The sequence below is a fragment of the Tamandua tetradactyla genome, chromosome 5, assembly GCF_023851605.1.
Source record: "Tamandua tetradactyla isolate mTamTet1 chromosome 5, mTamTet1.pri, whole genome shotgun sequence".
In the NCBI taxonomy this organism is placed as follows: Eukaryota; Metazoa; Chordata; class Mammalia; order Pilosa; family Myrmecophagidae; genus Tamandua; species Tamandua tetradactyla.
The window spans coordinates 42884898-42910443 of NC_135331.1; the positions used below are offsets into that span (position 1 = coordinate 42884898).

Below are 25546 nucleotides of genomic sequence, written 5' to 3' on the forward strand. Positions count from 1 at the left end.
AATGTCCATAGATGAGAGGGTCTATATCTGAGCACTCCATTCGATTCCATTGGTCGATATATCTATCTTTATGCCAATACCATGCTGTTTTGACCACTGTGGCTTCATAATATGCCTTAAAGTCCGGCAGCGTGAGACTTCCAGCTTCGTTTTTTTCCCGCAAGATACTTTTAGCAATTCTGGGCACCCTGCCCTTCAAGATAAATTTGCTTATTGGTTTTTCTATTTCTGAAAAATAAGTTGTTGGGATTTTGATTGGTATTGCATTGAATCTGTAAATCAATTTAGGTAGGATTGACATCTTAACTATATTTAGTCTTCTAATCCATGAACACCGTATGCCCTTCCATCTATTTAGGTCTTCTGTGATTTCTTTTAACAGTTTTTTGTAGTTTTCTTTGTATAGGTTTTTTTGTCTCTTTAGTTAAATTTATTCCTAGGTATTTTATTCTTTTAGTTGCAATTGTAAATGGGATTCGTTTCTTGATTTCCCCCTCCACTTGTTCATTGCTAGTGTATAGAAATGCTACAGATTTTTGGATGTTGATCTTGTAACCTGCTACTTTGCTGTACTCATTTATTAGCTCTAGTAGTTTTGTTGTGGATTTTTCCGGGTTTTCGACGTATAATATCATATCGTCTGCAAACAGTGATAGTTTTACTTCTTCCTTTCCAATTTTGATGCCTTGTATTTCTTTTTCTTGTCTAACTGCTCTGGCTAGAACCTCCAACACGATGTTGAATAATAGTGGTGATAATGGACATCCTTTTCTTGTTCCTGATCTTAGGGGGAAAGTTTTCAATTTTTCCCCATTGAGGATGATATTAGCTGTGGGTTTTTCATATATTCCCTTTATCATTTTAAGGAAGTTCCCTTGTATTCCTATCTTTTGAAGTGTTTTCAACAGGAAAGGATGTTGAATCTTGTCAAATGCCTTCTCTGCATCAATTGAGATGATCATGTGATATTTCTGCTTTGATTTGTTGATATGGTATATTACATTAATTGATTTTCTTATGTTGAACCATCCTTGCATACCTGGGATGAATCCTACTTGGTCATGATGTATAATTCTTTTAATGTGTTGTTGGATTCGATTTGCTAGAATTTTATTGAGGATTTTTGCATCTATATTCATTAGAGAGATTGGTCTGTAGTTTTCTTTTTTTGTAATATCTTTGCCTGGTTTTGGTATGAGGGTGATGTTGGCTTCATAGAATGAATTAGGTAGCTTTCCCTCCACTTCAATTTTTTTGAAGAGTTTGAGGAGAGTTGGTACTAATTCTTTCTGGAATGTTTGGTAGAATTCACATGTGAAGCCGTCTGGTCCTGGACTTTTCTTTTTAGGAAGCTTTTGAATGACTGATTCAATTTCTTTACTTGTGATTGGTTTGTTGAGGTCATCTATTTCTTCTTGAATCAAAGTTGGTTGTTCATGTCTTTCCAGGAACCCATCCATTTCATCTAAATTGTTGTATTTATTAGCGTAAATTTGTTCATAGTATCTGGTTATTACCTCCTTTATTTCTGTGAGGTCAGTGGTTATGTCTCCTCTTCCATTTCTGATCTTATTTATTTGCATCCTCTCTCTTCTTCTTTTTGTCAATCTTGCTAAGGGCCCATCAATCTTATTGATTTTCTCATAGAACCAACTTCTGGTCTTATTGATTTTCTCTATTGTTTTCAATTTCATTTATTTCTGCTCTAATCTTTGTTATTTCTTTCCTTTTGCTTGCTTTGGGATTCGTTTGCTGTTCTTTCTCCAGTTCTTCCAAGTGGACAGTTAATTCCTGCATTTTTGCCTTTTCTTCTTTTCTGATATAGGCATTTAGGGTGATAAATTTCCCTCTTAGCACTGCCTTTGCTGTGTCCCATAAGTTTTGATAGTTGTGTTTTCGTTTTCATTCGCCTCGAGGTATTTACTAATTTCTCTTGCAATTTCTTCTTTGACCCACTCATTGTTTAAGAGTGTGTTGTTGAGCCTCCATGTATTTGTGAATTTTCTGGCACTCCGCCTATTATTGATTTCCAACTTCATTCCTTTATGATCTGAGAAAGTGTTGTGTATGATTTCAATCTTTTTAAATTTGTTAAGACTTGCTTCGTGACCCAGCATATGGTCTTTCTTTGAGAATGATCCATGAGCACTTGAGAAAAAGGTGTATCCTGCTGTTGTGGGATGTAATGTCCTATAAATGTCTGTTAAGTCTAGTTCATTTATTGTAATATTCAAATTCTCTATTTCTTTATTGATCCTCTGTCTAGATGTTCTGTCCATTGATGAGAGTGGTGAATTGAAGTCTCCAACTATTATGGTATATGTGTCTATTTCCCTTTTCAGTGTTTGCAGTTTATTCCTCACGTATTTTGGGGCATTCTGGTTCGGTGCATAAATATTTATGATTGTTATGTCTTCTTGTTTAATTGTTCCTTTTATTAGTAGATAGTGTCCTTCTTTGTCTCTTTTAACTGTTTTGCATTTGAAGTCTAATTTGTTGGATGTTAGTATAGCCACTCCTGCTCTTTTCTGGTTGTTATTTGCATGAAATATCTTTTCCCAACCTTTCACTTTCACCCTATGTTTATCTTTGGGTCTAAGATGTGTTTCCTGTAGACAGCATAGAGAAGGATCCTGTTTTTTAATCTGTTCTGCCAGTCTATGTCTTTTGATTGGGGAATTCAGTCCATTAACATTTAGTGTTATTACTGTTTGGATAATATTTTCCTCTAACATTTTGCCTTTTGTATTATATATAACATATCTGATTTTCCTTCTTTCTACACTCTTCTCCATGCCTCTCTCTTCTGTCTTTTCATATCTGACTCTAGTGCTCCCTTTAGTATTTCTTGCAGAGCTGGTCTCTTGGTCACAAATTCTCTCAGTGACTTTTTGTCTGAAAATGTTTTAATTTCTCCCTCATTTTTGAAGGACAATTTTGCTGGATATAGAAGTCTTGGTTGGCAGTTTTTCTCTTTTAGTAATTTAAATATATCATCCCACTGTCTTCTAGCTTCCATGGTTTCTGCTAAGAAATCTACACATAGTCTTATTGGGTTTCCCTTGTATGTGATGGATTGTTTTTCTCTTGCTGCTTTCAAGATCCTCTCTTTCTCTTTGACCTCTGACATTCTAACTAGTAAGTGTCTTGGAGAACGCCTATTTGGGTCTATTCTCTTTGGGGTGCGCTGCACTTCTTGGATCTGTAATTTTCGGTCTTTCATAAGAGTTGGGAAATTTTCAGTGATAATTTCTTCCATTAGTTTTTCTCCTCCTTTTCCCTTCTCTTCTCCTTCTGGGACACCCACAGCATGTATGTTTGTGCTCTTCATATTGTCATTCAGTTCCCTGATCCCCTGTTCAAATTTTTCCATTCTTTTCCCTATAGTTTCTGTTTCTTTTTGGAATTCAGATGTTCCATCCTCCAATTCACTAATTCTAGCTTCTGTCTCTTTAAATCTACCATTGTAAGTATCCATTGTTTTTTCCATCTTTTCTGCTTTGTCCTTCACTCCCATAAGTTCTGTGATTTGTTTTTTCAGTTTTTCTATTTCTTCTTTTTGTTCAGCCCATGTCTTCTTCATGTCCTCCCTCAATTTATTGATTTGGTTTTTGAAGAGGTTTTCCATTTCTGTTCGTATATTCAGCATTAGTTGTCTCAGCTCCTGTATCTCATTTGAACTATTGGTTTGTTCCTTTGACTGGGCCATATCTTCAATTTTCCGAGCATGATCCGTTATCTTCTGCTGGCATCTGGGTATTTAATCAGATTTCCCTGGGTGTGGGACCCAGCAGGTTGAAAGATTTTTCTGTGAAATCTCTGGGCTCTGTTTTTCTTATCCTGCCCAGTAGGTGGCGCTTGTGGCACTCGTGTGTCTGCGGGTCCCACCAGTAAAAGATGCTGTGGCTCCTTTAACTTTGGAAAACTTTCGCTGTAGGGGCGGGTCGCCAGCCGAAGTGGCTTGGGGGAGTGCCAGTCCGAATCTCCCAGCCGACCCGGCGATCTGCGCGTGGGGAGGGTCGCCGGCCTCCGCAGCTTGGGGGAACGCCTGTCCAAATTTCCCAGCCAGCCCGGGGCGCCAAGCATTGCGGGGGGGCGCCGGCCGCTGTGGCTTGGGGGAGTGCCTATCCACTGTTCCCAGCCGGACCGGGGAGCCACGTGTTTGGAACAGACCCCGGTTGCCAGTCTCCGCAGCTTGGGGGATCTCTGATCCAATTCTCCCAGCTGGTCCGGGGGGCCGCACGTGGGGGGGGGGTGCGCCAGCCGCCGCGGCTTGAGGGGATCGCCTGTCCAATTCTCCCAGCCGGCCTGGGAAGGAGGGAGGGAAGGACTCCAGCCGCCTGCCGCCCTGGCCTGGGGAAGCTCACTCCCCTCAGTGATCTCGCCGCAGCGGGTTCTCCCAGCCAGTCAGCCGTTCCAGAATGGGGTACGCTGTCTTCTTGGTCTCTGTCATGGCTCCAGGAGCTGTTCTGTACTGTTTCTACTTCCCTAGGAGCTGTTCTGGAGGAGGAACTAAGACCTGCACATCTTACTAAGCCACCATCTTCTCTGGAGTGTTCCCTTTCTTTTAATATCAACTATTAAATTGCACATATTTCTAACAATATAAATTTGAGAATGTTACACTCATGACCTGAATTTTTTTTTTTGACTTAAACAGTGGGAATTTAATGGCTAACACTTTTGAGATTAGAAAAAAAATCCAAATCAAGTCTTCATCAAGGTGATGTCTTCTTCCTGAAGATTGTGGTGTTTGGGGGCTGGCTGCTGGCAATCCTTGTTCCTTCCCTCTTCATATGGCAAGGCATATAGTGACATCTCATGGTATCTCCCTTTTCTTCCAGGTTTCATTGATGTTCAGTTTCTGGCTGCTTCCTCTGTGACTTTCTGTCTATCTATCTTAATTTCATTCCATTTACAAAGCACTCCAATAATAGGATTAAAACCCATCCTGATTGAGGAGGGCCACACCTTAACTGAGAATGGTTAATGCTACTTACAATGGGTTCACAATCACATGAATGGATTAAGTTTATGAACATGTTTTCCTGGGATACTTACATTCCAAACTACCACAAGGATCTAGTAGTAGGCAATGGACTTTTAGGTTTTACAACAAAAACATGAGGGACAAAAGAAAAAAATACATAAATGGGATTCATCAAAATTTAAAAGTTTTGTGCATCAAAAGACATTATCAATAAGATGAAAAGTTAACCTACAGAACAGGAAAGAAATATTTGGAAACCATATATTGATAAGGTTTACTATCCAGAATATATAAAGAACTTCTACAACTTAACAACAAAAAGACAAACAACCTTATTTTAAAATGGGCTAAGGATATCTTTGAATAGACATTTCTCCATAGCAGATACAAATGGCCAATAAGTATATGAAAAGATGCTTGTGCTAGTTTGAAAGTGTTATATACCCCAAGAAAAGCAATGTCCTTTAATTCTGATTCAATATTGTAAGGCAGAAACCCTTTTAGTTAGGTTATCCTCATGGAGATGTGACACTCCCAATTGTGGGCATGAATTTTTGGTTAAATTATCTCCATGAAGATGTGGCAGGTTCAATTGCGGGTATGGCCTTTTGGTTAGATGGAGATATGACTCCACCCATTCAAGGTGGGTCTTGATTAGTTTACTGGAGTCCTTTAAAAGAGAAAACATTTTGAAGAACCCTCGGATGCAGATGCTTGGAGAACAGTTGCTTTGGAGCTGACAGAGATATAGATGTTTGGAGGTGCTTGGAGGGCTGAGAGAGAGCAGATGCCTAGACATGGGTAGAGCCCAACAGACATCACCATGTCCCTCCCCATGAGATGCTAAGCAAGCCAGAACCCGGAGTTGTGTCCCAGAAGAGCTAAGTGAAGGAAGGCCCACAGAAGCTTACAGAGGAAACCACTAGCATTAGAAGCTGGAATGACCTGAATTTTAAAAATCTGGTCTTATTTTATTAAAATCTTATCACTGCTAAGTAAGAAAGTCCAAAGTATCTGACATTGCCTCACAATAACTGAAGGGGGCCAGACAGCAGAAAGAGCTGCACTCATCTTAACATCTGCAGCCAAAACCAGTCAAAAAGCATCAATCCCAGGAGACTCTGATGCAGCTAGAAATTTACAGCAAACTCTCATTCTGAAAACCACTGGAACATTCCACAAATGTAGATCAAATCCTAATAGTTCAGAAATAAAGCACATGGTAAAAGTTATCTCATTTTACAATTCCCAAAGCTCTAAACTTAAACTCACTGGTTTGCCTCGATTTTATACTGATTAATCTACCAAATTAAACACTCTTTATTTTCAACCAGTTCAGTAGGTTAGCCATAAAAATGGCTAGCATTTTTGTTCTATGCATAATTAACTGATTGCTTATGCTAAACTTTTGATTTATGTAGGTAATAGGAAAGCTTGAACTCAATTTTTCCAAAACGTTCCAATCTTGTGTTTTGATTTGAAATATTGAATACACACATCTGAACAGTTGCTTAAAGATTCCTTTTCAAAATAGTTTATTCAATTCATCACTGGCAACCATAAATTCCATAAAGACATCAATTCCTCAAAGAGTGTTTTTAGTAAATAAGAGATTAAAATGTCACTAACACCTATGATAGTTGTGTAGGGATTCAAGTGTGTCTAACAGCATTTTAAATTAGGCTCATTATGTAACATCAATGAGCTATTAAAGATTCAGTAGGATTCTGTGGGTGTGTCCTATTAAATTCAAACATGTACTAACCTTTAAATTAGATCAATACTCCCGCCAAAGTAAACTGGTGTTGGACCCTAACAGAAACCCCCGTCCTGTTTCCTGGCTTTATAGGGAAGTAGACGCCTCTTAGGTAGTATCTCTTAGGGGACAACACCAGATTCCTGACTCACAGTCAGGAGGGGCTCTCAGCCTGACAATGGCTTTGCTGAGGTACAGGATACTATCAGGTTGTCTTCTGCCTAGGAAAACAGCACAGCCAGCACTCTACCACCAATCCAAGGATGCAACTTGAAGTACACTGAGTTACATCTGGGATACAGTGTCCCAAGTCCTTGTAAGACAAGCAGAGTGGCCAAAAATTACTGTATACAAATGACATACCTCATAACAAACTTTTAAACCAGATGTAACTCAGTCTTTCATCACCAACCCAGGCACACACACACACAATGCAAAAAAGCCAACAACTATGAGCTAGAACCATGCTTAAAAAACAACAAAAACAACAAAAAACACACAGTAGTTTTAAGGGCAATCAAAGCTACCAACACTGATAAAAGCTACCAACACTGATATAAGCCAGACTCTAGAGATTCCCCACTTTAGTGACTGGCAGCTTTTGAGTCTCAACAAAAATGTTGATATCCTGGTTTTATCAGTACTTCCTTTTTTAAATAACTCGTGAGCCATAAAAGCATACAAGTGAAAAAACGGAAGCAGTGAAATAAAGTCTGGAAGAACATCTGCTAGAAAAAGAAAAATCACAAAAACAAAGCAGAAAGAGGTATGTAAGTGAAATAAATTAAAGGTTAACACTTCATACTTATAAGTTGTTTTTTTTTGCACTCATTTTGGGAGATGGCATGGAGTAAATGATACATTATTCTAATCATCAGTTGGTTAAGGTCAAATACCAATATCATCCTTCACAAAAAAGTTTGTCTTTAGAAATCATGGGCCCACGCAGTTATTTTGAATACTTGAATTAATATTCCAGATCCTAATTAGCAGCTTGTCTGGTCAAACTGTTAAGACATTTAGTTTACTGATTTGGCTATACTTAATTCCATTGGATTAACAAAAAACGAATATACAGATCTATTTCACAGGAGTAATTCTACTTAATCTTCAAATTGTAGATGTAAACTACAGGATAATACCTTTACATTAACAATGAAATAGGGAGAGTGAAAGAGAAACAGGCAAAAAAAGTTAATGCAAGTTGTACTTTTTCAAGAGTTCTGCTTTCTAATATTTTGCCATAAGAGAGCTTCAGTACCATCTAAGCGGAAATATGCCCTGTCTCAGAGTAGACAAAAAGAGGAAATAATGTTTGTTTCTGTTGAACTGAGTGAATTTCAGTGGAGTTGTGAACTTCCCCACTTGTACTATAGTCATCCTGGAGAGTTATGGCTGGAGTCTAGGACACTGTGAAGTTTAGGTTCTCCTGTCAACTTGGCCAAGGGATTGTGCCCAAGTTGACACCAAACACTGGCCTGACCACTGCTGAAAGGATATTTCGTGTCTGGTTGATTAACTGGAAAGCTAGTGTATTAAATAATCAGTCAGTTGATGATGTAATCTGTGGCTGATTACATCTGTGATCACCTAAGGCATGTCTTCCACCAATGAGATAATCCAATCAGTTGAAGGCTTTTAAGGGAGAAGAGAGGCTCTTTCACTGCTTCTTCAGCCATTAAGCCTCTCCTGGGAGGTTCGTCAGGACCCTTCATTGGAGCCGCCAGCTTCACAGCCTGCCCTACAGATAGATTTTGGACTCTTCCATTCCTACAGTTGCATGTCAAACCTTTATGAATCTCATAGTTACAGATCTCTCCTGTTGGTTCTGTTTCTCTAGAGAACCCTAACACAGACACTAAATTTTAAAACCTTTTTATGTATACTTTTCTTGATGGTTCATCTTAGAAAAAGACTGCTATTTTTTAGAAACATTTTCATGCATAATATATACATTAAAACATACTTATTTGTGATTTTATGTATAAAAATGTATTCATTTTGACTACAATAAATTCAATATTATGCTTCTCCTTATACTTTAACAATGCTGTGTCAGTTTAATTCTGTTGTGGACCCCAGAAAAGCCAAGTTCTTTAATCCTCATTCAATAGTCCTGAGTGGGAGCTTTTTGATTGTTTCCATGGAGATATGATCCACCCAATTGTGGGTAGTAATTTTGATTAGATGGTTCCCATGGGATTGTCTCCACCCATTCAAGGTGGGGTTGTTTACTAGAGCCCTTTAAGAGGGAACCGTTTTGGAAAAAACTTTAGAGTCACACAGCCAACAGAATCACACAGCCCTGGCAAAGCAAATGAAGAAGGCTGGAGAGGAAGCTAGCAGATATCACCATGTGCCTTTCCAGATGAGAGAGAAATCCAGAACATTATCAACCTCCCTTGAGTTAAGGTATCTTTCCCTCGATGCCTTAATTTGGACCTTTTCATGGTCTTAGAACTGTAAACTTGCAGCTTAATAAAGTTCCCTTTTAAAAGCCATCCTGTTTCCAGTATATCACATTCTGGTAGTTTACAAACTAAAACAAGTGCATTTTAAAAGCCAAAATGTTTGTCATTTTGAATCAATGTTAGACCTTGCCAATATAGTACAAATTTCTCCAACTTGTCTGATGGGTGTCTATGCAGTGGTACTGTAATTAACCCAATCTCTTACCATGAAACAGCTTCTCACCACATCCCACGGATATCAGAAGGGATTAACTTAAGAGTTTGGACCCCAGCCCTTGGTTGGTGGAAGTGTAGCCATAGAAAGAGGCAGGGACACCAGAAGTTGTCTTAGGAAGTTTGAGCCCACTTCATCCTCTAGAAGAGACAACTTCCCTGATCGTTGCTTCTCAGACTCTTTGCTTTAGGGCCTGGATATGTGACCAGGGTGCTACCTCTCAGGCATACCTGCTCCCCTCCCTACACTTTGAATTAGCAGCCAATAAAGCAGAGAAGCAGGAGACACAGGGACTCTTCCCCAGCAGTGAGAGTTCTGAGGCATTAAAGCTGGCAGTGAAGCTGACAGTGATGCTGAGAGCCCACATCCGGGGCTTAGCCCACATGGTCCTGGATGATTTCTGGAGTGTGATTTAGATGATGTTTCTGGTTACATAATCTCTAAGCCTGAGTCTCCAATCTTCATGGCAATGCTGTGAACTACCCAGAAGCCTTTCAAGGTGTTTATTTTGTGTTTAAATTCTTCAGGGTTTGTTTCTGCTGCTTGCAACTGAGAACCATAACACTGGATAGGGAAAAGGTCAAGGAAAGGAGCACCTTGCTTTGAGGGTACAGAGGGAGGAGAGAAACCTCAGTAAAGGAGGAATCCATTCCCTGAAAGATATCCCAAGTCTTGCTATGAAGTTTCTGACACACATGAGCTTTCTTGATAATTTTCATACTTTGCTTCTCATGGCCTTTATCAACTTGTTGTTATGTTATCAACCACATAATGTGTTTCGTTCAGCACAATTATGGAGAGCCTACTGTGTTTCAGGCAGTGTTCTAGTCAGGGGGTGCCAACAGTGAACAAAACTCAAGCTATGATTACCAGTAACACAGATTAGAAATGAGGGAGGCAGATGCAATAGCATCCCTGCATGTCTGACAGTAACCTAGGCTTTTTTAAAATTATTATTTCAGTTTATTTATTTTTAATGAGAGAAGTTCTCGGGTTACAGAACAATTATGCATAATATACAGGATTCCCATAGACTACCCTGTTACTAATGCATTTCCTTGGTGTGGTTCATTTGTTACAATTGATGACAGCACATTTTTATAATTGTATGATTATCTATAGTCCTTGAGTTAACTTAGTGTTCACTGTTGTGTTGTGCAGTTCTATGGATTAAAAAAAAATTATACTAGTAGCATACTGTGCCAGTTTGAAAGGATTTATGTACCCTAGAAAAGCCATGTTTTAATCCTAATCAATCTTGTGGGAGCAACAGTTTCTTCTAATCCCTATTCAGCACTACAGATTGAAAACTTGATTCGGTTATCTCCATGGAGATGTGATTTGGGTAGTAAACGATTAGATGGAGTCATGTCTTTACTCATTCTGTGTGGGTCTTGATTAGTTTACTGAAATCCTATAAAAGAAGAGACATTTTGGAGAGAGTTTCTTTTGAGAATGGGGAGAGAGCTGCAGAACCACAACAGAAGGATGAGAGAACCATGGAATCCAGCAGCCAGCAACTTTTGGAGATGAAGAAGGGAGCTTCATGAAGCAAGAGGCCTGGAAAGAAAGCCAACAGACACTGCCATGTTCTCCCTGTGTCCTTCCAGCTGAGAGAGAAATGCTGGATGTCACTGGCTTTCTTGAACCAAAGTATCTTTTCCCGGATGCCTTAGATTGGACATTTCTATAGACTTGCTTTAATTGGGACATTTTCTTGGCCTTAGAACTATAACCTAGCAACTTATTAAATTCCTCTTTTTAAAAGCTGTTCCATTTCTGGTATATTGCATTCTGGCAACTAGGAAACTAGAACACATACACAAAACAAAATTTCAGCTATATATTCCAGTGCTGTTCATTACAAGCACAATGTGCTCCGATCTCCACCATCCATTACAAAAACAGTTCCGTCATTCCAAACAGGAACTCTGAACATTTTAATACTTAATTACCTATTCCCTAACCCAACCGCTGGGTAACCTATATTCAAGATACTGACTCTGTGAGTTTGCTTATTCTAATTTCATATAAGAATACCCAGGAGATATGATATTTGTCCTTTTGTGTCTGGCTATATTCCTTCATCATGATGTTTTCAAGGTTGATCACTAGGCTTTTACGATGTGCTTCATGCCACAGTTTATGGGAGCATGGCGAGTTTCAGTAGCACCAGCATGTGTGGGTAGGGTGGCCAACTGTGTTAACAGGACTTGGAGATATATGCCAAAGAAAATATTTCTTGTGGCTTATATATTAGTTCTTTTTAAAAGAAGAAAATGTTAATGTAATATTCTTTCCTCACTACCTGTTCTAGTTTGCTAGCTGCCAGAATGCAACACACCAGAGATGGATTGGCTTTTAATAAAAGGGAATTTATTTCATTGGTTCTTCAAAGGAAAGGCAGCTAACATCCATCTGAGGTTCTTTCTTACATGGGAAGGCTCAGGGTGATCTCTGCTGGCCTTCTCTCCAGGCCTCTGGGTTCCAACAACTTTCCCCGGGGTGATTCCTTTCTGCATCTCCAAAGGCCTGAGCTGAGCTGCGAGGGCTGAGATGAGGATGCTGAGCTGCTTGGGCTGTGCTATGTTGAGTCTCTCATTTAAGCACAAGCCAATTAAGTCAAACATCATTCATTGCAGCAGGCACACCTCCCAGCCAACTGCAGATGTAATTAGCAATAGATGAGGTTCACGTACCATTGGCTCATGTCCGCAGCAACAGAGCTAGGCACGTTCACCTGGCCAAGTTGACAACTGAATCTAACTTCCACACTACCCTTATGTCACCTCTCCCCACCCCATTCACTTTTCAAATGCATCTCTGTGACTGTTGAAGAAGGCATAATATGCAGGGAAACTGGAAAATGTATTGACAATTTAAAAAATGTAATTAAGGTAGGTAGATGATCTCTTTATTCATGGAATGTCTTTCCCTTTTTTCATACAAGCAAAACCTGTAACCCACACAAAAATATAAATATAAAAAGAAACCAAATATTTTGGATTTATTTCATGGCACATAATATCTACTTGTCCCTGTTAAAAAGAAAAATTGCCCACTTGCCATTTTTTGAACTTTGCAAGTTTTTGGTCCACATCATGATATTTGTAAGTTGGACCAAAATAAAGAGACACTAGCTTTTCCTAGATGCTAAGAAGGTAAAACTAACTTGAATTAATATAGTGATCAGTTAAATAGGAAAAGTATTACTTATATGTGTACACATTTAATTATGAAATGAAACAATCACAACTAGAAACCTAGCTTGATTGCCTGAGGTAGATCAAACAGTCTAGAACTGGTGCAACTGCATTCTTTAAGGCATGGAATATTTTTATACAGAATTTTTGATGCTTAAGCTCATTTTGAATTACCATACATATAGTCAATTATGTCGGCTTTTGGAATTGACTGATTTTTATCATCTAATCTAAATAGGAACTGAGTTAAGATGGATACCAATATTTTACTGCTTTTGCAGGTAATTCTCTTCCTTAAGATTCAAGATATTGTTTTCCTTCTGGAAGTGATTCTTTTCTTTAAAAAAAAAGATTTTTTACTTTAATGGTACAAATAAAAAACTGGTTTTTAGGAAAAAAATAAACAAAATAAAAAGTTCAATCAATTGTAAAGGTGCCATTAACGCTTAAAAGTTTTGTCTCTTCAATCAACTTGCCAATAGCAGTATATGTCTAAAATTTAAATATAAGTAAACAGGCAGTGCTGCCCAAACAGTAGCACAGGCTGAGCAACTCCCAGTAATGCTGAGGTGTTCTCTGTGCAGAAATACCAACTCTCAGTCTCCCTAAATGGGATGTGCTTCAGAAAAGCATCACCTGATATTGCAATTTGCAATTGAAGTCCACCTTCTCAAGAACTGCTGAGCCACATCCCCTTGGGGGAATGGGGGGAAAAGGGGGAAAATTAAACTTCCCTATTTGGAGAATTTCCGATATTCTCACAAGCAGTGGGGACAACCAAATCAATAGGCCGAGCCCTCAATCTTGGGGTTTGCCCCTATGAAATTTATTCCCACAAAGGATAGGTCAAGCCTACTTAAAATTAAGCCTAAGAGTCACCCCCAAGAGAACCTCTTTTGTTGCTCAGATGAGGCCTCTCTCTCTCCAGCCAACACAACATGCAAACTCACCACCCTCCTCCTGTCTACATGGGACATGACTCCCAGGGGTATGGACCTTCCTGGCAATGTGGGACAGAAATTCTAGAATGAGCTGGGACTCAGCATCTAGGGATTGAGGAAACCTTCTTGACCAAAAGGGGGAAGAGAGAAATGAGACAAAATAAAGTGTCAGTGGCTGAAAGATTTTGAAGAGAGTCGAGAGGTTATCCTGGAGGTTATTCTTACACATAACTATTATTATATAGCTATCCCCTTGTTTAGTTTATGGTGTATTGGAGTGGTTAGAGGGAAGTACCTGAAACTGTAGATTTCTGTTCCAGTAGCCATGTTTCTTGAAGATGATTGTATAATGATATAGCTTTTGCAATGTGACTGTGTGATTGTGAAAACCTTGTGTCCTATGCTCCTTTTATCTATGGTATGGACAGATAGGTAAAAAATATGGATAAGAAATAAACAAATAATAGGGGGAACAAAGGTTAAAATAAATTGAGTAGATTGAAATATCAGTGGTCAATGAGTGGGAGGGGTAAGGGGTATGGCATCTATGAGTTTTTTCTTTTTTCTTTCTTTTGCTGGAGAGACGCAAATACTCAAAAAATGTTATCAGGGTGATGAATACACAGCTATGTGATGATATTGTTAGCCATTCATTGTAACCATGTCAAGAATGTTTGTATATTTGTTTGTTGTTCATAAAAAAAACAAAACTGCTGAGCCATTCATGATAACACCATTTAAATGTATCAAAACTGATTTGGTTAAAACAAGTGGGTTGGGGAGGCAGGGGTATCCAAAAGCCATTATGTTGTCTTTCAGAATCCTTTCAGAATAAGGTAGATATTTTCAAATCTTTCATAAATTTCTACTCTAATTTTATCACCTGTTGACACAACTTTTCCAGAAACTAAAATAAGTAAGACAAATCTGGGCTTGATCGTTCTGTAGATTAAGTCAGGAGATAACTTTGGCTCATAACTACTAACCTGTTGGTGATAAGTACCAGACCTTCTAATCTTATAGGAAATTTCACATCACAGCTCCCCACTATATTCTGAATCGTAAAATCCAAGAACTTAGCTGGAAAACCCAACTTCTGTACAACTCTGGCGTATTTTCTTGCTGCTAGCCTGAATTGTTCTTTACTTTTAGCTCCTGTGCACACCATTTTTCTGGAACTGAAGATCAGCGCAGGAGTTCGCGGCTCTCTTATTCTCATGATTACAGCAGCAAACTGTCAGAACTCTTAGCAGGAAAGGAATCAGGAGACCCCGCTCCAGCACCACCCTCCTCTTCATCCTCTTCAAATTCCAAATTCTCTTCTTCACCAGGGGCTAAAATTCTTCTTAATGAGACAGGCTGAACATCAAATGGGAATTCTTTATTATATGTAAGAATATTCTTTAGGATTGGTTCTAGCTTCTTCAAGTCCTCCAGTTTAAATTCTTCTTGGGACTTGTGGACTGTGAAGATGCACTTCATAATTCCAAGCATGTTGCAATTTTGCCTACTGTTTTCTTTTGTTCTTCTGTGAATTTGGAATTACTATGTTACACTTGGGCCTCTTTCTGTAGATGTCTTGCTAATATCTGATACTCGTCTATGGCCTCCACCAGCTGGCCCCAAGAGTCAAAGTCCACGCCTCTGCAAAACCTGGCACCCCAGCACTGCAGCATAGTCCTGGTCACTTCCGACATGGCGGGACCCCACCCTGTGCCCTTCTGTCCCTTCCCCAGCAAGGCTGGGCTCTAGGGCACCAACCTCCCCCAGTTTGGCCCTGACATTAACAGGATCATGAGGATGTGCTAAGGTCCCACCATCACCCAGTGAGGAGCCACCTAAGCCCTATATCTTTTTTGCATGGGCAGGCACCGGGAATCGAACCCAGGTCTCCAGCATGGCAGGCAAGAACTCTGCCACTGAGCCACTGTTGCACCGCCCCTAAACCCATTTTGAAAGTGACTCTCTAAATTTGATTCTCGTGGAGAAGGTGACACTTAAGATCAGTAGGATTTCCATGGAACTTGAGGGTTTTTAATTAAACCCTGTGTGTTGGTGAGTTCTGTAATTCATAATTATATGCTGCCCCTCTTCAGTTTTCTTGAATAAATTCTCTTACCTCTACATTCTATTCTTGCTATTAGCACCTTAGAACTCCAGGAAGAGGTTGAAGTTCTGCAAAGGCAGCTTGCATTACTGTGATACATTTATGAGCAGAATTTATGAAATGTTTTTGTTAGTAAAACTTTGAATTTAGATGGCCTCTGGATAGGGGAATTGAGGACTAAGGGTGGGAGGCAGACTTTTTACTGTATGTTCTTTTTTACCTTTTTACCATGTGAATATATTACCTAGTCAAAATCAGCAAAATTAAAATTTCTAAAAAAAAAAAATAAAGTCAGCCTATAGTTAAATAAAAGTATCCTATTCATATTCTTAACATATTTTATTTAAATCCTAGATTCAATCAGATTTTGCCAACCAGCTCAAATATTGGTGTTGAGCTATACCACTATCTCTAAGCAAGCAAACATCAAAAGGTCTTGAACATCATTATTGTCACTGGAAAATGTCAGGAAATTTTAGAGGATAGATCCTCTGCAGTAACCACTCCCCCCCGCCAAAAAAACAGTATGTAACTACATTTAAAGACAGAGAGGGAAGACAATTAAGATATATGGTATTTAATTTGCTTAAAAAAGTATTATATTATACTACAATTTTCTGAATGTCTAACAGAAGGAGAAAAGTAGAGAAAATCAGAGTTGTTTTTGTTTCTTTTTTTTGGTAATTAAACATTTTTCACTATTATAAAATACATGAATAAACGTAGAATGTTAAAATCACACATACAAATATGATCTTTTGGTGACATAAATGGGATCATTCAATGCTTATTGTTCTGTGATTTGTCTGTATTCCTTAATGAATATTTGATAGTATTCCTTTTTTTTTTAACCCAGATTTATTATTTTCATTCATTTGTACCAATAAGGTAAGAGCTTTATTTGTAGGTTGAATCATATTGAAGACATTCTCTTGACAAAAGCTAATGTCTATAACCAAAGTTAGATACTGAATAGGCCCGTTTTGCGTATTTTGTTCCATGACTGCTTCATAATAAAACGATGACCTTTAAATGCATGACACATCTGTGAATTCCAATGCCAGAACATTTTCTTTCTAGTGGAATTGCTCAAAACTGCTTGGCCATTGCTTCAGAGGATGCTTATCAACGTTTTGGCATCATTTAAAATTGGCAAATGAATTCAGACTTGTTTTGGCACAGTAATATATATGTCACGCATGTATACACAAATACATTACAAATATACATAATTATATCTTATGGACATAATATCTTATGGACAAATGTTAAAATCTTTTTAATGAAACCCACATTTCTACTGATGAGTAGAGTTACAGCCATCCTCACTTTCTCCTAAAACACACTTTTCTCATCCCATATCCTAGAGTTCTTCTTGTTCTGTGCGCTGGTTTGAAAGCATGTATGCCCCCTAGAAAAGCCATGTTTTAACCAAAATCCCATTTCATAAAGGTAGAATAATCCCTATTCAATACTGTATGTTTGAAACTGTAATCAGATCATCTCCCTGGAGTTGTGATTTAATCAAGAGTGGTTGTTAAGCTGGATTAGGTGACAACATGTCTCCACCCATTTGGGTGGGCCTTGATTGGTTTACTGGAGTCCTATAAGAGAGGAAACATTTTGGAGAATGGGAGATTCAGAGAGAGCAGAGCAGAATGACATAGCCAGGAGAAGCAGAATCCACCAGCCAGTGACCTTTGGAGATGAAGAAGGAAAATGCCTCCCAGGGAGCTTCATGAAACAGGAAGCCAGGAGAAGAAGCTAGCAGATGATGCCGTGTTCACCATGTGCCCTTCCAGATGAGAGAGAAACCCTGACTGTGTTCACCATGTGCCTTTCCGGATGAGAGAGAAACTCTGACTGTGTTTACCATGTGCCCTTCCACTTGAGAGAGAAACCCTGAACTTCATCAGCCTTCTTGAACCAAGGTATCTTTCCCTGGATGCCTTTGATTGGACATTTCTATAGACTTGTTTTAATTGGGACATTTTCTCAGCCTTAGAACTGTAAAATAGCAACTTATTAAATTCTCCTTTTTAAATGCCATTCTGTTTCTGGTATTTTGCATTCTGGCAGCTAGCAAACTAGAACATCCTGTTTCATGCCCACATTCCAAACCGTTACCTCTAGATACTTACTCTGTTAGTACTGCTCTTTCTCATACCAGATAGAATTTGACTCTCCTTCCTCTATGCTCTCATAGAAATCTGCAAGTGCAATTATAGTACTTATATCATATTTTAATTGCTTATAGATCCTGAGAATATTTCTTTTAAACATAAACTTCCCACATAGTCAATCAGTAGATCATATTAGGGGGAAAAAAAGCTGTCTTTGGCTATGATAGAAAAATGTTAAAACTGTTCAATATGAGAAAAATTAGCACCTCATTTAGTGGAAAATATGTACTTTATTAAGTTGCTTGAGGCTAGGGTCATGTCTTCATATGGAATGTTCTAGTTAGCTAGCTGCCAGAATACAACATACCAGAAACAGAAAGGCTTTTAAAAAGGGGTATTTAATAAGTTGCTAGTTTACACTTCTAGGGGTGAGGAAATATCCCAATTAAAGCAAGTCTATAAAAATGTCCAAATTAAGGCATCCAGGGAGAGATAACTTGGTTCAAGGAGGCCAATGAAATTCAGAGTTTTTCTCTCCACATTGCAAGACATGGCAATGTCTATTAGTGCCCTCTCCAGGCCTCTTTCTTCGTGAAGCTTTCCGGGAGATGTTTTCCTTCTTCATCTCCAAAGGTCACTGGCTGGTGGACTCTGTGGTTCTATCATCCTTCTGTCATGGTTCTGTGACTCTCTCTTCATTCTCAAAAGGGACTCTCTCCAAAATATCTCCTCTTCTACTGAATTCCCATAAACTAATCAAGATGCACATAGAATACATGGTGACACATCTCCATCTAATCAAGTTTAATACCAATAATCGATTGAGTCACATCTCTGTGAAGATAACCTATTCAAGTTTCTAACCTACATTATTGAATAGGGATTAGAAGAAACATGGCTTTCTAGGGTACATAAATGCTTTCAAACCAGCACATGGGGTAAACAATTAATACATATTGAATAGGACTTCTATACTTGAGCAACTCTTCAACACTTTTGGCCACTCGTCCCTTTAAGAAACTGTTCAAAATTATGGATCCTCTATACATCTGTGCTGGTTTGAAAGTATTATGTACCCCAGAAAAGCCATGCTTGAATTCTGACTCAATCTTGTAGGGACGCTGTTTCTTTTAATTCTGATTCAACATTATTGTAGGGTGGAAACTTTAGATTATATTCATGGAGACATGGCATGCCCAATTGTGGGTGTCACCTTTGGATTGGATGGAGATGTGATTCTGCCCACTCCAGGTAGGTCTGGATTAGTTTACTGGAATTCTTTAAAAGAGGAAACATTTTGGAGAGAGATTCCAGAGTAGAGCTGACACAGATGCCAACATTTGGAGAACAGAGACCCAGATATTTGGAGATGCTTGGAGCCCAGCAGACATCACCATAAGATGTTAAGCAAGCCAGAACCAGGAGAGAGCCAAGGGAAACCAAGAGATGAAAGCCAGCCCCAGAGAAGCAAAGTGAGGAACCCCCACAGGAACAGAGGCTGAAAGCAATGGAACCCAGGAGCAAGGGACCAGCAGATGCCAGCCGTGTGACTACCTAGGTGTCAGAGCTGTTCCAGACCCATTGGACCTTCTTGAATTAAGGTATCATTTCCTGGATACCTTAGTTTGGACATTGTTATAGGCTTAGAACTATAAACTTGTGTCTTATTAAATTTCCCTTTTTAAAAGCCATTCCATTTCTGGTATATTGCATTCCAGCAGCTTACAAAGTAAAACACATCCAATTATTTTTGTATATTTTGTGATTTTAGGGTTCTGTAAAGTTCTTAAATACCAGCCAGGTATCCAAAGTTAAGCACCACCTATTAGAGACACTCTGTTCTAGTTTGCTAGCTGCCGGGATGCAATATACCAGAAATGGAATGACTTTTAAAAAGGGGAATTTAATAGGTTGCTAGTTTACAGTTCTAAGGCTGAGAAAATGTCCCAATTAAAACAAGTCTATAGAAATGTCCAATAGAAGGCATCCAGGGAATGATACCTTGGTTCAAGAAGGCCGATGAAGTTCAGGGTTTCTGTCTCAAAAGAGAAGCCACATGGTAAACACAGTCAGGGTTTCTCTCTTGGCTGGAAGGGCACATGGCGAGCATGGCATCATCTGCTAGATTTCTCTCCTGGCTTCCTGTTTCATGAAGCTCCCCAGGAGGCATTTTCCTTCATCTCCAAAGTGCTGGCTGGTGGACCCTCTGCTTCGTGGTGCTGCAGCATTCTCTGCTCTCTCTGAATCTCCTGGCTTTCTCTCTTGCTATTCTCTTTTATAGGATTCCAGTAAACTAATCAAGACCCACCTGAATGGGTGGAGCCACATCTCCACCTAATCCAGTTTAACAACCACTCTTGATTGAATTACATCTCCAGGGAGATGATCTAATTACAGTTTCAAATATACAGTACTGAACAGGGATTAGAAGAAATGGCTGCCTTTATAAAATGGAATTAGGATTAAAACCTGGCTTTTCTAGGGTACATACATCCTTTCAAACCAGCACACATTCTATAAGTGGAAAAGGCTATAGCCATTGTATATACACCTGGTTCATGAATGGCTACTCTGGCTTGCGTATAGAAACTGTCCTTTCTTTCTTATCCTTAATGAGGATATCTTCCTAGTCATTGTGGACCCATTGAAACTACCTACTCTTCTTCCTCCAACATCAATACTCCAGATCCACCTCCTGGCCTTGTTTCCATATTGGTTTGTAGCGTGTTCTGTGATGAGTGGATGGGGCCAGTAGCATTGAGGTAGGGAGAAGAAGGGGAAAATGCAGGGGACTCAGGTCCAGTTTTCACTCCTTATTTCCTTCCCTTTGTAGCACAAATCATGCACAGAACCAGTTATACAAATGGAGAGGAAAAGGAAGAAGGGAAAACTTCTAAGTTATGAAATTGTTTTCTTGAATTATTTACAATTTAGGTTGTATCTATAAATTAGACAGACTACTTAGACAATGCTCTACTGATTATCATACCTTAACAAAGCATTTGAGAGTTGAACAAAAAGATATTCCAACATCAGCAAGACTCCAACTGTCCTTTAGAGCTGCTCCAGCATACATTAGCTCCAGATACCGCCTGCCTTGTTTGTCCTCAGACAGAGGGATGTGGAAATAATCCTTAAAAAATCAATATCATTTTATGAAAACAGTGCATCTATACTACTAAACCAGCAATTTAATCCCTTAGCTTTTACATTTTTCCTCTGAGAATGATTGTTTGGAACAGAGGGAAGAAGTAGGGGTTCTTAAGTTGACATTTAAAGACCTCCCAAAAAGTCTGTGGATGGAATTGAGATGAGAAAAACTTTTTCATTTTCATTACCTATAAATGAAATTGAGATTTTTCCTTCAATTATGCAAGTAGGCAAAAGACCAAAGTAGCAATAGTTGGTCATGCCTGTGACTTTGTTACCAATAGAAGTCACAGATATTTTCATATCACACAGCAATTTTTGTAGATATCCCCAAATATTGGTTGTACTGATCACTACTTCAATTTAAAATAATTAGATGTATTGCTAGACTGTGTTAATGTGCTAACAAAGAAGTCCACTTGTCTTTATATCACAAATTATTTTTAATTTTTTAAATTCTTTAACATTTGCCATTTTAACCACCTTTAAGCATGCACTTCAGTGGCATTAATTATATTCACATATGGTGCGACCACCATCCATTGTCAAAACTTTTCATCACTCCAAATTCTGACTCCCCATTTTCTCTCCCCCATACCACTGGTAGCCAGGAATTTACTTTCTTTCTCTATAAATCTGCATATTCTAATTATTTCATACAAGTGAAATTATACACTATCTTTCCTTTTGGTATGGCTTATTTGGCTCAATATGTTGTTGTCAAGTTTCATCCATATTGTAGTATGTATCAGTAATTCATTCCTTTTCATAGCTGAATAATATTCCATTGTATGTATATACCACATTTTGTTTATCCATTGTTTGTTGAAGGACACTTGGATTGCTTCCACCTCTGACCATTGTGAATAAGTGCTGCTATGAACATTGGTGTAAAAATATCTGCTACGTCCCTGTTTTCAATTCTTTTGAACATATACCTAGAAGTGGGATTTCTGGGTCAGATGGTTAGTCTAAGTTAAACTTTTTGAGGATTGCCAAACTGTTTTCCACAGTGGAAAACATTTTACATTCCCATCAGCTATGAATGCATATTCCTACTTCTCCACATCCATGCCCAAACTTATTTTTTCTCTTTGTTTTTTTAAATATCAGCCATTGTAGTTGGTGTGAAGTGGTATCTCATTGTGGCTTCAATTTACATTCTCTCATGGCCAATGATGTTGAGCATCTTCTCATGTGCTTATAGGCTATTTGTATATCTGGTTTGGGAAAATGTCTATTCAAGTCTTTGCTCTTTTTTAAATTGGGTTGTTTATCTTTTTGCTGTTGCGTTATGTTTTTAATATTTGAAAATTGCATTTCAATATAAGTGGTTTCCTTTTCATACCATATATTTCAATGTTTGCATTTAGAGACATTCTAAGAAGGTGTCCATAGGCCTTATCAGACTGCTAGGGGTGACACAGATGTGTCATTGACTGCCTCACATGACACATAAAGGCGAAGAGCCCTGGTGTTAAAAGGTACAGATTTCAGTGATAACAGCAATCTACCGAAATCATGTAACTCTGGTTCAAAGAATGGGTCTTGCCAAACGGAATGACATTTAATTCCATTTTACTGTCAGGACTCAAATATTTGACTTAATCCTCCCATCTTAGAGTAAATATTGATAAGGGATTTATAAGGAAGGTACTTGTGTTAGTTAGATTCAGTTGTCAACTTGGCCAGGTGAGCATACCTAGTCTTGTTGCTGTGGACATAAGCCAACGGTACGTGAACCTCATCTGTTGCCAATTACATCTGCAGTCAGCTAGGAGGCGTGTCTGCTGCAATGAGTGATGTTTGACTTAATTGGCTGGTGCTTAAATGAGAGATTGCAACGTAGCACTGCTAAGCAGCTCAGCATTCCTCATCTCAGCACTAGCAGCAACCCAGGCCTTTGGAGCTGCAGAAAGAAGTCACCCCAGGGAAAGTTGTTGGAACCCAGGGGCCTGGAGAGAAGACCAGCAGAGACCATCTTGTGCCTTCCACGTAAGAAAGAACCTCAGTGGAAAGTTAGCTGCCTTTCCTCTGAAGAACCAACAAAATAAATCCCCTTTTATTAAAAGCCAATCCGTCTCTGGTGTGTTGCGTTCCGGCAGCTAGCAAACTAGAACAGTACTACACCTAAATTGTTTTTTATTCTGACTCTGATTTAGGTAAGATCATAAACCTCTCCAGGCTTCAGTTTTCCCTGAATGCAAAGTGAAACAGTGGTTCAGGAACTTTCTAAAGTTCTCTCTAGACCCCCAAATCCTTGATTGCTCATGAAATAAATTATCAGTCTGACAACAGGCATGCTCCACTTATATAGTCTAGAGTTAGTGTCGTGTTTATGTTCTTTTATGAAGAATTGCAGTTATTTGGCCCATGCACAACCCACAAGTTCCCTAAAATGAAGTGAAACTTTTTCCCCCCTGAGAATTTACTGGCTCAGTTTGCTTTCTAGTCTAGTACCTCCATAGTTACACTCTTCATATCAAACTTTTGTGCAAGCAGATAATTATGCTTTAAGTGGTTTTAGTTCCCCATTTGCTGAAAATATACCCAATAGTATGTCTACCCCATGTACATTTTAAGCTTTGCTACATAGTGAAACTTAAGATACATATTATTGGCTCAGGGAAAAAATTCATACCTTTACCATTAGCTTGACAGCCTCCACGGTTTCATCTGCTGAAACATCAAATGGTTCAAAAGATCCCTCAAAGGCTATGAAAATCCTCATTGTGCAATTGTCTTCTCTCTCTCAAGAAAATCCCCTTTCAAAGATCCAACTGGTAGCTGCAGAAAAGTCTAATTCACAATTAACGACAAAAATGACGACCCGAGTTAGCTGTCAGTGTGTAACCTCAAAGCGGAGGAGACAAGTCCCACACTATGGCAGTACCAAGCAACCCAGGCAGCAACTATATTGTAGAAGTTGTTTCTTTGCTGAGGGCAGCAGTGAACAGCCACCTTGTTCCCATATTACGGAAACAGCAAACTTAACACTGGTTGAGGCAAGTGTGAACAAGCTTCAAATGTGTAATACAAGAATGTCACACATAAATTACACTTTTGTGATGTGACCAACAGACTCACTCTTAAATCCTTATTCACTCAAATAGTGCTGACTGAAGGAATCTTCAAAACAGATATTTGATTGAGGTGCTCTGGCACAGTGAAGCAAAACAAGAGTTGATTTTATTGAATGTGATAATCCTGAAAGTTCTCTGTAAATAACTCTGAGCTGAGGCATTCTGGTTTCCATAGCAACTTTGTGTACTGGCTCCCTGGCGGTATTTCTAATCCAGCCACGGGGTTCAGAACAATGCCCACTTGCACCAGGGAAATGAATGTGTAGGCAAATGACTGTGGCTTTCCCTTCCCATCACTGCATAATGGAATCTTCTGGGTAGCAACACAATATAGTTAGTATTTCTTTTAGTCCTTGACTTTATGTTATTTAGAACAATTTACCATTGTTATCTCCTTCAACCTCTCTTGGTGCTGATGGAAAATATTTAAAACCCCCACTCAATAAGCGAGGGAAGGAACCAAGCACCAGTACTCAAGTTGATAGGGAAAGCATTTTACTGGCTTAATTCTAAGACTCTACTTTAAAATCTCTCAGTTTAATAATATCCCTTGTTTAGTGTATTATGTCTCATTTTTTTTTCATATACGTAAATCTTGTCTTCCTTCTGAAATTTCTACTGACTTGGGAGAGGGTACTCACCTTGTATTTCTTTTTATTCTTAATAGCACTTAACACACCGTGAGTCATATGATAGGTTTCGTTTGTAAACATTGACCTGTTGATTGAGTCCCTTCTAATTGTGCATGTTTCAACTATAACAAATTTGAGAAAATGTAAAATATAGAAAGGGCGAAGGATTATATTGCAAACCTTTCCTCTTTTTTGCTTCATCTTATTCAAATGTGTTGCAACATAATAATATCTTTTTATGTTGCCAACATTTTGGTAGAAAGCATATTAATGTAGGATGTAGTTGATGCTATTTTGGTCCCTTGCTCAGCATCCCCAGCTGCCGTAAATTGTTGGCTGCTAAAGACTTCTACCTGCATCCCTTTCTCCAAAGACTTGCCCTTAGTTTATGGGAACTGCCTTGCAAGGCAAGTTAGTCACCACCACCACCACCACCACCACCACACTCAGTGAATGATGGCTAAGGGGCTACAAAAGGCTGTTCCTCTTATTTCAAAGTGGACAACTCTGGAGAGGATCCCTGAAGATCAGACCATGACTGGATTTTATCTTAGACCACATTCCTGCTCACCTCTTTCCTCTCCTCCATCCTGTTTAACTCTTTCCTTACTGAACAGTGCTGCCTCAATAGTTGATGTGCGTCCGAATCCCTGTCTCAGGCTCTGCTTCCAGGGAATCCAACCTAAGAGAGAGACTCTTAATGAAAGTTATATGCCTTAAGAAATCACAACCAAATCAGTATAGCTGTCAGAACTACGTATTTATTTAAACATTAACATTTGTGTGGTAGTTAGGTTCAGGTGTCAACTTGGCCAGGTGAAGTGCCTAGTTCTATTGCTGTGAACATGAGCCAATGGTACATGAACCTCATCTGTT

At 38.9% G+C, this 25546-nt stretch overlaps 1 protein-coding gene across 1 annotated transcript in view; it reads right to left on the bottom strand.

Annotated features, from left to right (window-relative positions):
- ANKUB1 (ankyrin repeat and ubiquitin domain containing 1) overlaps positions 1 to 24175 on the bottom strand; it is a 43949-nt gene extending 19774 nt beyond the window's left edge. The window contains exons 1-2 of the mRNA XM_077159133.1: positions 23597 to 24175; positions 20795 to 20938 (exon numbers count right to left, since the gene is read on the bottom strand). Of these exons, the coding sequence (XP_077015248.1) occupies positions 20795 to 20938; positions 23597 to 23686 (234 nt within the window). The 5' untranslated portion in view covers positions 23687 to 24175. The remainder of the gene's footprint in view (positions 1 to 20794; positions 20939 to 23596) is intronic.
- Between the last annotated feature and the right edge of the window lie 1371 nt (positions 24176 to 25546).